General features: G+C 45.5%; 1 protein-coding gene, 1 long non-coding RNA gene and 1 pseudogene across 2 annotated transcripts; 1 reads left to right on the forward strand and 2 right to left on the reverse strand.

Annotated features, from left to right (window-relative positions):
• Positions 1 to 200: 200 nt before the first annotated feature.
• Positions 201 to 3,163, reverse strand: LOC136351533 (uncharacterized; annotated as a pseudogene).
• A 5,448-nt stretch (positions 3,164 to 8,611) lies between these two features.
• On the forward strand, positions 8,612 to 10,829 carry LOC4345156 (cinnamoyl-CoA reductase 1). Its single transcript, XM_015793449.3, has 3 exons — positions 8,612 to 8,922; positions 9,606 to 9,763; positions 9,872 to 10,829. The coding sequence occupies exons 1-3, from the start codon at positions 8,757 to 8,759 to the stop codon at positions 10,574 to 10,576; spliced, it is 1,029 nt and encodes a 342-aa protein (XP_015648935.1). The 5' UTR covers positions 8,612 to 8,756; the 3' UTR covers positions 10,577 to 10,829.
• On the reverse strand, positions 9,199 to 9,703 carry LOC136351634 (uncharacterized). The gene is made up of 2 exons (XR_010734785.1): positions 9,587 to 9,703; positions 9,199 to 9,479 (listed from the first exon to the last, which is right to left on the reverse strand). It is a non-coding gene; the product is annotated as an uncharacterized lncRNA (long non-coding RNA).

The raw sequence follows: 10,829 nt of genomic DNA on the forward strand, positions 1-10,829 counted from the left end.
GCTCTCTGCCTAATTTGTTGTACTTCTTCTATGGCTTGGGCATCTTGAGCATCGGTTCCAGGAATGACCTTCAGAGATTTGGTCATATCAGCAACATTCTTGATAGCCGATTTTAACTTTGCTCTTTGTTCTTCGATAGATTGTGGGAGATCGGCTAACTTCTTGTGCTCTAAATCCAGTTTGGCATTGCATTCTTGAAGTTATGCTAAGAGTTCAATCTTGCGAGCTTCAAGCCGGTCAATATTGGATTTGATCGGGACTTCAGATAATTGATCGAGTTTGGCTTTTTCTTCATGAACAAGTTGCCGATTAGCCTGGATTGTTGCTTCAATGTCTTTGCGCTCTCGATGTTCGGCTAATCTCAGCTTGGCCTTTTCCAGCTTAAATTGATGTTGTTCAAGATAAACAGCTGGAGTAAGGATATCGGCTAACTCATCTAGGATTTGAGTTTGGACCTCATGAAGATGAGTCCTAATTGATCCACAGTCGACTACTAGGCTGTCTAGTGACGATGTCTCTAGCTGATGAGAGATGTCTTCAAGAGTTTTCTTTACGTCATCAGAGAAAGGAGCTAGAGCTTTGCTAGTAGTGTCAACCTCTGTCTCTTCATCAAGATAATCTCTGATATCAAAAGAGAAAAGATCGGCTAAGACCTGCAGTGATGATTTAAAGAGAGTTAGAGATCAAATAGGCATAACCGATCTGCATATGTTGGTTATAAGAAATTTACTGGGATAGTCGGAGCAGTTAGTTGAACTTCTTCTTCTATGTAATGACTCCCTACAGCCGATGGGGTCCGATCGCTTGATGATTGTTGAATAGGAGGAGAAGGAGAGGAAGGAGGCTGAAAATAGACAAGTGTTATATAAAATCGGCTGAGATTAACTAATGAAAGAATTAAGGCTATTGTACCGGTGGAGCTGGTTTAGATGCCATTGGAGCCGATTTCTTCTTCACAGCAGCCTTCCTTTTCTGCAATTACCAGGTATGTGAGCAATCGGCTATAAAGTAAGATGATTACAAAAGTGGTTAGAGAAGGTTGCTTACTCTTGTAAAAGGAGTTGGAGCAGAAGGAGTTGGAGGGGTCTGCTTAGGTGAAGCCGATGGTGTTCTTTCAGTATCGCTTACTTCGGCTGCGGCTTGATCAACATCTTCTCCGATTTCTTCTTTATCCAGAGCTTGTTCAATGGATGGATCTAGGGCAGGCAGATCATCAGCTGGTTTAGCTTTCTTTTTGATCTTCTTCTTTGGAGCCAGGGCTGAAGTATCTACAGCTGATGATCTGGTTTTCCTTTTCTTGCCGGCATCGGCTGGTTCTCTGATGAGCTCTTGAAGAAGAGCTGAAGTCTTGGGGGCATCATAGCCGATGACAGGAGGAGATGGCCCACCTCCATTAGGAATTAAGCCTGGGGTGTAGGTGATGTCCCTGCCACTGTTGCTTTGACGAGGAGGGGAGGATTCTGTTGTCTACAAATCAAAGAAGAGATTAGTTAAGGTAAATCGGCTAAGCAGTTATTCAAATGAAATCAAGTAAAGTCAAAGACTTACCTGAGGGACAACATCTGGAAAGAGGTTTGTCATGTACATTGAAGCTAGTTGGTAGAATAGATGCAACTTCCATTCACCCCACCATCTATCAAAGTTTTTGCTCCTGAACATTGCTAGCTCTATGTTTTCAATGCTGCCCAGAGGGGGTCCTGGAAGGCTGAGCAGCCGATCCATCATCAAGGTTGATGAAATTTCTCCTCGGCATTGGATCTTGTCAGCAAAGAATAAGCCGATTGGGAGTTGGCCCATTCCAAGCTGTCTAGCTGAACTCATTGGGTGATAGAATTCATAAGAGGCTTGGATGTTTCTTCCTTGATGGATGCCGACTGGAAGAATGCATGGACTGATTGCAGCTATGAAGACTTCTCTGGATGTTTGGAATCTTTCATGATTAATGTCTTTGAATCTGAAATCTGATGGGAGCTCGAGGTCTGCTGAATCTTCATAGGGAAACCAAACTCGAGCATCTTTTTGAAAGCCTTCATAGAAACTGCAGAACCAATCTTTGAGCAGATCGGCTGATAACTTTGCTCCAGCATCGGCCGGTGTGGATGCGTATACTCTATATGACATACATCGGCGATGAGTGCGTTCTTCGTCATCTTCTATAATCGGCTCTAATCTCGGAAATTCAGCTTCTGTGACGGATGGCCGATTAACGACTTTCATGACTATTAGATTCAACCAAGTCTGCAGCAGCCACCATGGTCCACCTGCTCCAACTACTGAGCCGACAGCTAACTTAGCCGAAGCATTATTCAGCATTTGGTACAAGTAGCCGAGGAGGATTTTGCCTAAAGGAAATTGTTTCTTTGCTTCCAAGGCTTCGGCTATGAACTGCCAGTTGGTTGTAGGGCCACAGCTTGATCCATAAAAGAGGAATTTTTCTAGCCACATTAGCAAAAAGGCCACATGTTCTCGAGGGTGACAGAACCCTGGCTCATGTATGCTGCTACATAGCCTAACCAACCTCGTATACTCTTGGTTTTGAAGTCGTATTGGTTCTTCATGTTCAGATTCATGGGGTTAGCCGTTGAGGTGACATCCAGACCCATGATCATAATGATGTCTATGAGAGTTAGGGTCATCGGTCCTTGGTTGAATAAGAAGGCGTTGATGGTGTTGGACCAGAAGTAAGAGGCAGCTGCCATTAGAGGTTCATCCTTGGCTGAGTTTGCTATGGTTAGGTCAAGTGCTTGGCCGATTCCGATTTCATCCCAGTGAACTCTTTTGCTAGCCGACATGCGCTTGAACCATGTAATCCAACTTTTCTCGGGTGATGTTTTTTCTAGAGACGGCCAAGATTTAAAGGTGTTCTTCCAATGACCTAGATCTGGATTGGACAGTCTAAAAGGAATCCTATTGGTCTCACCGATGATGAACTCAGTGGGGTCGGGGTTGCCGATTGGGCCGAGAAAGTAGTGGTTTTCATGCGACAAGCTTGGAATTGCGACTAAATTGGAGAGATGCTACAAGTTCAGAGTAACCGAGAAAAGAAAGCAGTATGAGGCGAGAGAAAACCGATCCAATGATGAAAAAGGGGATCTAGCCGATGGTAACTTACCTCAGCGTATTCGGCTGATGGTGCGGCAGATGGGCTGGCGGAGGTCGACATCGTCGCAGGCGGAGATCTGGCCGGAGATGAAGTCGCCTGGGGATCGCCTTGCGCGTCGGAGGAATCGCCGGAGAGAGAGAGGGTAAAGTTTCGCTTAAGCGGGGAAAACGGAAGTCACGGTGTGAGATTTCTCAGGGATAACGGTTAGTATTTGAAGCACTAGAGTAACAATCGGGAAAACGGCAGAGTGCGAAACTTGCTCGGAGTCTATACACGGTAAATCCGGAACATTACCAAATATCCCGGACTTGGGGGGCATGTGTTACGACCAAATTTGGTAATATCAGCATCGGAGATGAAGATGAAATCGAAGCGGAATCGAAGATAAGGGTTTTTTCGGAAACAGAGTAAGAATCGGCTGGAGTCCGGATCGGCTACGACTGGGATCGGCTAAGTCTGAGTTGGACTGGTTAAGTGATACAGCCGATTCCGACAATACGACCCGTGTGCAACATTGGGTTCGAGTTGATGTGCTTCAAGATGATTGTCACGCATGGATAGAGTCCTGGGAAGGCAATTGTATCTATTAATTAGGATATTTTATGTAAATTCCTTAGAGATAAAATGTGGGCAAAAGTCTGCCGCAAAGACTTATGGTATCTTAGAGTTTGTTAGAGATAAGAGTCGTGTCCAATATGGACATATCTTGTATTTCTCGGGTATAAATAGACCCCGAGCCCTATGTAATAAAAACATACACACGTTCAATACAATTTCGGCGCATCGCCACCCTTTTTGCTTTCGTTTTATTTCGATGAGTTATTGCTTTCGGGTTGAGCTGCATCAGTTTCGATCTTCAACAAGAGGTAAAACTTGTTATGGCGGCTTGTGTTCTCGAGATTAGCGCTTCCATCTTTATGATACTCTAATCTTGTTTATGTAATCTGTCAAGTTATCATATATCTTGCATAATCCTTGACAATATCGTCATTTAACCTACAATCGGCTAACATCTGCTACCAGAAGGCAGCCGATTAGGTTAAATAACGACGTTGGCTTAGATTATATGAGATATCCACCACTCTATGAAACATCCAGCGGCTTGATTGTCTAGATATTGTTCTTCTTTTTATACTTAATGCTGTATCAGTTGAGTTTGATCTATTAAGTCGTGCTTAGAATTTCAATCTCTAGCCTACCTACTGGTTGCCGATTAGGGTAGTATCGGAGTTTCAGCCGATCTTATCTGATCCAATTGCTTTTGTTCTACATGCTCAATTAACATGTTAGATCTGCCCTTTATGTTAAGATCTTGTTGCATTTAAGTATATTAGATTTCTGTTTAGTATATTCTATTTGCTTTAATATCTTAATATAAAGTAGTATCGCAGTATTAGCCGATACACGCTAGATCTATCTGATCGGCTATGCTATGAATATATATATAATCTCATTATTAATATATATTTCGATCTAGGTGATTTATACTGTCTCGGCAAGGTGATCGATCTATCCCAATCACTTGATTCAAGTATATATCGATATAAGGATTATATATCATTGATATCTACAGCCGATCGAGTAGATTTAGTTCTGATTTGTTTACTTAAACAATTGCCGATCGATTTACACATGACATCGGCTCAAAGATAAATGATATGTCATCGGCATCTAGCCGATCGGCTATCATTTATGAATTTAATCACGGTTTCTTTGTCTTTGTTTCTTGTTGATTGCAGGATCAAATCAACTGACACGCTCATACATCCAAAGACGAGTTTTGGACCTGCACTGGAGTTAAGCAGATCTCCCAGGCCTCGTGTTTTCTATCAACACAAGGGCGGCCGGATCCGGTGGCTGCTCCGCTCCCCATTGCGTCGGCAGATCTAGAGAGGGAGGCGCTGCGGCAGCGGATCTGGCGCCGGCGATGGCGGGAGCAGCAACGGTGGGCTTGGCCGATGCAGACGAATGAGCGAGTGATGGCGGGAGAGGGGGGCGCTAGGGTTTGTTTTTTTTTTGTGATTTTTTATCTTTGCATGCGGTCCGCATAAACACCCGCATGGAAAAATCGCTAATTTTAAAGACCTTTTGATGCAAACGGCTGGCTCAACGGCGTGGAAAAATTGATTTTGACCGTTTGAGAAAATGTCTTTTGTATTAGTGCATGGAGCAACCTGACCTTGCTGTTCTAGAGCCCCAAGCACGTGGTGACCGTATCTCCATGCTCTTCCACCTTTCCCTCCCTCGGTCCCTCCTGAGCAGATCTCATCAACATTGCACACGTGGGGGAAGTAATAGAGGCGGAACAACGACAGTGAAGAGGAAGAAGTGGAGCAGCCTAGGAGACTCCTTCTGCTCATCCCATCGGCTGGATCTGATGGCCGTCATGGCAGGGAGAAGAAAGGCCTTGTTGTGCCACTAACCAGGTGTGGGTGGGAAGATAGGAAAAGGTGACGAGAGATTGGGACCGGAGGGGGAGATGGAAGATGAGAGAGATTGGGAAAGGATAAGAAGCGGAGGAAACAATGGACGGGGGACTTATTAGGATGTGTTTAGTTCGCGAAAAGAAAATTTTTAGGTATCACATCCGATGTTTGACCGGATGTTGGAAGGGGTTTTCGGACATGAATGAAAAAACTAATTTCATAACTCGCCTGAAAACCACGAGATGAATCTTTTGAGCCTAATTAAGCCGTCATTAGCACAAGTGGATTATTGTAGCACTTATGGCTAATCATGGACTAATTTGGCTCAAAAGATTTGTCTCGCGATTTTCCATGCAAACTGTGCAATTAGTTTTTATTTTTATCTATATTTAATGCTCCATACATGTGTCAAAGATTCGATGTAACGTTTTTGGGAAAAAAATTGGGGAACTAAATCAGACCTTAGTGGCTTTCTTTTTCTATTTTTCCCACTACATGCTCGGCCTCGGTTTGGCTCCATCCTAAAAGTGTTGTTTTTTCAAAACTACTACACTTTGGTTTTATTACATATCAGTGTCACATTTTTTAAAAAAAATTGACACCTATATTATTATTATTGGTATCGTTTTTTCAATAAATCAGTACTGCATCATATATGCGGGTTTTAAAGCCGCCTAGAGGTCGGGGGATGGGAAAGGCTAATATGTGCCGGTTCTGAGTGACTAGGGTTTTTAGTAGTGCTATTAGGCTATTAATTAGCTGCAAATGCAACTACCGCTTGCATGACATACGATCGATATTCATACATGACTCAGGTCATCTGATGTGAAACCACTTAAAATTAATTAATCTGCAAATTTAACAAATAGATTGAACTCGGAATCTTATTAATTAATCTATTCTCTCACGTCGTCCTATTCCTCAATGCAGTGATCTTAATATTCACATGGATATCATCAATGCAGAGTAACAGTGCATGTTAGGGAAGGTGCATGTGTGAAGACGATTAGAATATTAAGATTAATAATCTCTGGGGCCTTATTAATTAGCTGCGAGGAGTACTAATTTTTTTTTTAAAAAAAAGAGACGTTCATTTGATACCTAATACTCCGTACATATTAATTATATACGTGCCTTATGTTTGACTCGATCGTCGCCGGCCACAATTAATGTTCTAATTTGATGCATGAGATTCAGTTCACATTGTTGCTTGGTCTTTGAATTTAGTCCACTTGCATTGGCCTTGCAAGTGTTCGTGGAAAATGTGTGGCAAATCCCGTGTACGTACACAGGTTGAAATTATCATGGACGCCGTTCACACATGGCTGAAACATAATACGCCTGTGGGAGAATGTAGGGTATCTTATACCATCTAAAGCTGGCAGGATTGCTGCAAGTTGAATTGGTTTATAGGGATGCTCAATATATAAATTGTTGACGCGTGTTGCTTTTAGGAGTCATCACTCAAAATACTTCAAGCTCATGGAAAAGAATAAAAAATTAAAATCTAGAGAAATATAGAGCCTTCAAATTTGGTTTGATCCAAGTGACCTAGGAGTAAACAAAACAATATTAAAGCTAAACTAATGATAAAAAAGGTTGAAGACACCTGTAGCATTACCTGATAAAATCAAATAAGGGGATAAAAATATAAATGAAATCCAGAAAATAATAAGTTAAATTCTAGATGCTTCCCAACTATATGTCCCATTGTAATCTGAAGATAAATCCCCTTTCAATTTCTTCTTGTTCTTCAATCAAAGAAAAGTACGGAATTACTTGAGAGTAAAATGAAAAGAAAAATCCAAACAACATCGTGCAAGTTTCAAAAAAGGAAGAGAAAAGAATTTGGAAGAAAAAATGCATTTTTGCCCGCCGCAAACTGCCGCCATCTTCGCCCTCCCACAAGCCACTGCCCTGGGTCACGAGCAAGCCTTGGGAGCCCAAATCTAGCTCTAATGAAGTGGGGACGAGCCATCAGGGTGAGAGAGGGATGACAAAGTGACATGAGCCCTCATCTGCCCTCCTCCATCTTAGGACCAATGGGTTCAATGACATCCTCCACGGCTCTATCCTCCCCAACAGCCTTATCTCATGGGCTACAGTAGGAGATCTCGCCAGCTTCTTAGTATAGGGGAGAGAAGTGCACCAACGGTGAGGGTGAGCAAGAGGTCTATCGCATCCCATCCATGGTGTAGGGCCTAACACGGCTGTAACATCACCTCACCGCGTAGCTGCATGTCGCTCTTGTCATGGCATGTGTTGTGAGCCCAACGGCCCACCCTATAGCTAGCGCCACCACCGACACCAACATTACGAGTGCCAGAGAAGTTGTTGCACGCGGATCTCACCTCTACGCATCTCGCAAGAAGTTCTCATCTTTCTGAGAGAGTGAGTGAATAGCCATGATGACATTGGCGCGTGAAGAGAGAGAGAGAATGTGCGAGTGGGAAGCGGGGATCGGGGTCTAGGGAGAGAAAGAGAGACAGCTCATGTGCCAATCACCAGTGTCACACGAAGAGAGACGGCACTGTGGCCGAGAGACTCTAATATCATGATAGAACTAAAAGTTTTCATTTCTCCATTTAAAATACTTCTTCTTATTATACACTACATCAAATAAAGAATGTTTACAAAATTACACTTATGCACCGTCCATGTAAAAGTACAGGCGACTTGCGAGTTGTTATCCAGAAGCTGAACAACTTTCAATGCCTCCTTTTAGGAAAACTAAAAACTGCAGATTCCCCTGAACAGCAAATTAAACACGCCTTTCCTCTTCGAGAAGTAAGGCAGGACATAAACGAGGAATGCACACCCTAAAACGAAGTTTCCAGTTAACAGATGATTCCCAAGTTATGGTCAAAACAAAAACAAATAGTACAAGGAAAACCAGCATAGAATATTAGCGAAGAAGAGATTCTCTCATAGATACACGCTATCTGCGCCATGTTAACCCCAAGAAGACGCCACAACGTGACACGCATGTGGCCACACCAAACCCCCGGGCGGCCATCACGCGTGCATCCGCCATATACCCCCGGCCAGCACTATTTATACCCCCTCTCTCATCGTTTGTTTCGATCACTTCACTACTTCAGCACACACTGAACTTGTTGCAAAGAGAGACATATAGTATATAGTTAGTAGCTTAATTTGCAGCGCTAATAAGCTCTAGCTTTCTCTTCTTCCTAGCAAATTATAATTAACACTAGGTTCTAGCTAGCATGGGTGTCGAGAAGACGACGGCGAACGGCGGCAGTGGCGCCGCGGCGGTCTCCGGCGGAGGGCGCACCGTCTGCGTCACCGGCGCCGGCGGGTTCATCGCGTCGTGGCTCGTCAAGCTCCTCCTCGAGAAGGGCTACGCCGTCCGCGGCACCGTTCGGAACCCTGGTATGTATATATATTGTTATCGGTAGTTTTTAAGAAATCCATGTAGATTAATACGTAATTATGTGTGTATTATATAAAAGTATTTTTGCAGTTTGTTTGGTGTTCCAGATCCACGCTAGCTGGGTTTAATTTTTTTATGTTAAATCATAGTGGTTTAAAAATTATATTTTATTTAAAATGAGATTAAAATAATTTATTCAAATGTTACCAATATAATTATGTATTTGGATTTGTAGAGTTATAAATATCCAACTCTGAAAATCTTAGATCAGGATATGTCGAACAGGACCTTCATGTTGAAACACATGATAAAAAAACATACTCCAGATCTTATGAGCAAAACAGCGTACATACACATGCCGTTGCAGCAATATATCGGGGATGCTGAGAAATAAAGAGGCAACGATCAACTATCACAATCTCCTAATTTTGCAAATCCCGATATTAATATATCTCAACCGTTTGACCCTCGATCGATTAATCTTATAATTAAGTAATTAGCGAAGAACACGGCCGGCCCATATGGCTGGCTGACACACCGCGCTCGATCGAGAACCCTGGTAGCAACAGAAAGGGTAGCAAAATTAATCACTAATGATGTGATTAGTCAGCGCTAGCTAATTAATTCTAGTTTCTTTAGCTAACTCATTAACTAATGAATTACTTCTAATTAATTGCTGCAGATGACGCTGCCAAGAACGCGCATCTCATGGCGCTGGCCGGTGCCGCGGAGCGGCTGACCCTCGTCCGGGCGGAGCTGCTCGACAAGGAGAGCCTCGCCGCCGCGTTCGCCGGCTGCGAGGGCGTCTTCCACACCGCCTCCCCCATCACCGACGACCCGGTACGTGACTCATCACCTGCACCAGCCGGCCGCCGGCGACGACGAGACGACGTCGCCGTACGTGTTCGACAGTCTAAGAGAGACTGACCGGAATGCATATGCTCGCAGGAGAAGATGATCGAGCCGGCGGTGAGCGGGGCGAGGAACGTGATCACCGCGGCGGCGGACGCGGGCGGCGTCCGCCGCGTGGTGATGACGTCGTCGATCGGCGCCGTGTACATGGGCGGCGGCGGCGGCGAGGAGGTGGACGAGACGTGCTGGAGCGACCTCGACCACTGCAGGGACACCGGAAACTGGTACTGCTACGCCAAGACGGTGGCGGAGCAGGCGGCGTGGGAGCTCGCCAAGGAGCGGCGGCTGGACCTCGTCGTCGTCAACCCGTCGCTGGTGCTCGGCCCGCTGCTGCAGCGCGGGGTGAACGCCAGCACGTGGCACGTGCTCAAGTACCTGGACGGCTCGGCGCGCACCTACGCCGACGCGGCGCAGGCGTACGTGCACGTCCGCGACGTCGCGGACGCGCACGCGCGCGCCTACGAGTCCCCCGCCGCGCGCGGCCGCTACCTCTGCGCCGGCCGCACGCTGCACCGCGGCGAGGTGTGCCGCATCCTGGCCGCCCTCTTCCCGGGGTACCCGGTGCCCACCAGGTGCAAGGGCGACGCCGGCGAGACGGCCGAGGGGTGCCGGTTCAGCAGCCGCAAGCTGGCGGAGCTCGGTGTCGCCGTCATGCCGGCGAGCCAGTGCCTGTACGACACCGTCGTCAGCCTCCAGGACAAGGGCCTGCTTCCCTTCGTCCCTGCCGCCGCCATGCCGTGAGCTAGCGATCGCCGGCGCGCCGCTTTTGTTTTACATACCGCTCCGGCCGGCCGATGATGACCACGGCGACGTGTCGCCACCGGCTGGCCTGCGTGCGTACGTGCCTGTATGTTCGTCGGAAGATCAGAAGTTGTACAACTGTATTTCTCCTAAGGGCCGGTCCTTTTCGGAGCACCTATAAATCGGGCACCGATTAGTTTGTCAAAAATAGCGTGCTGTTTCACTAATTAAAAAAAATGTTTCACCAACTAAA

Source organism: Oryza sativa, chromosome 8 (assembly GCF_034140825.1).
Source record: "Oryza sativa Japonica Group chromosome 8, ASM3414082v1".
Lineage (NCBI taxonomy): Eukaryota > Viridiplantae > Streptophyta > Magnoliopsida > Poales > Poaceae > Oryza > Oryza sativa.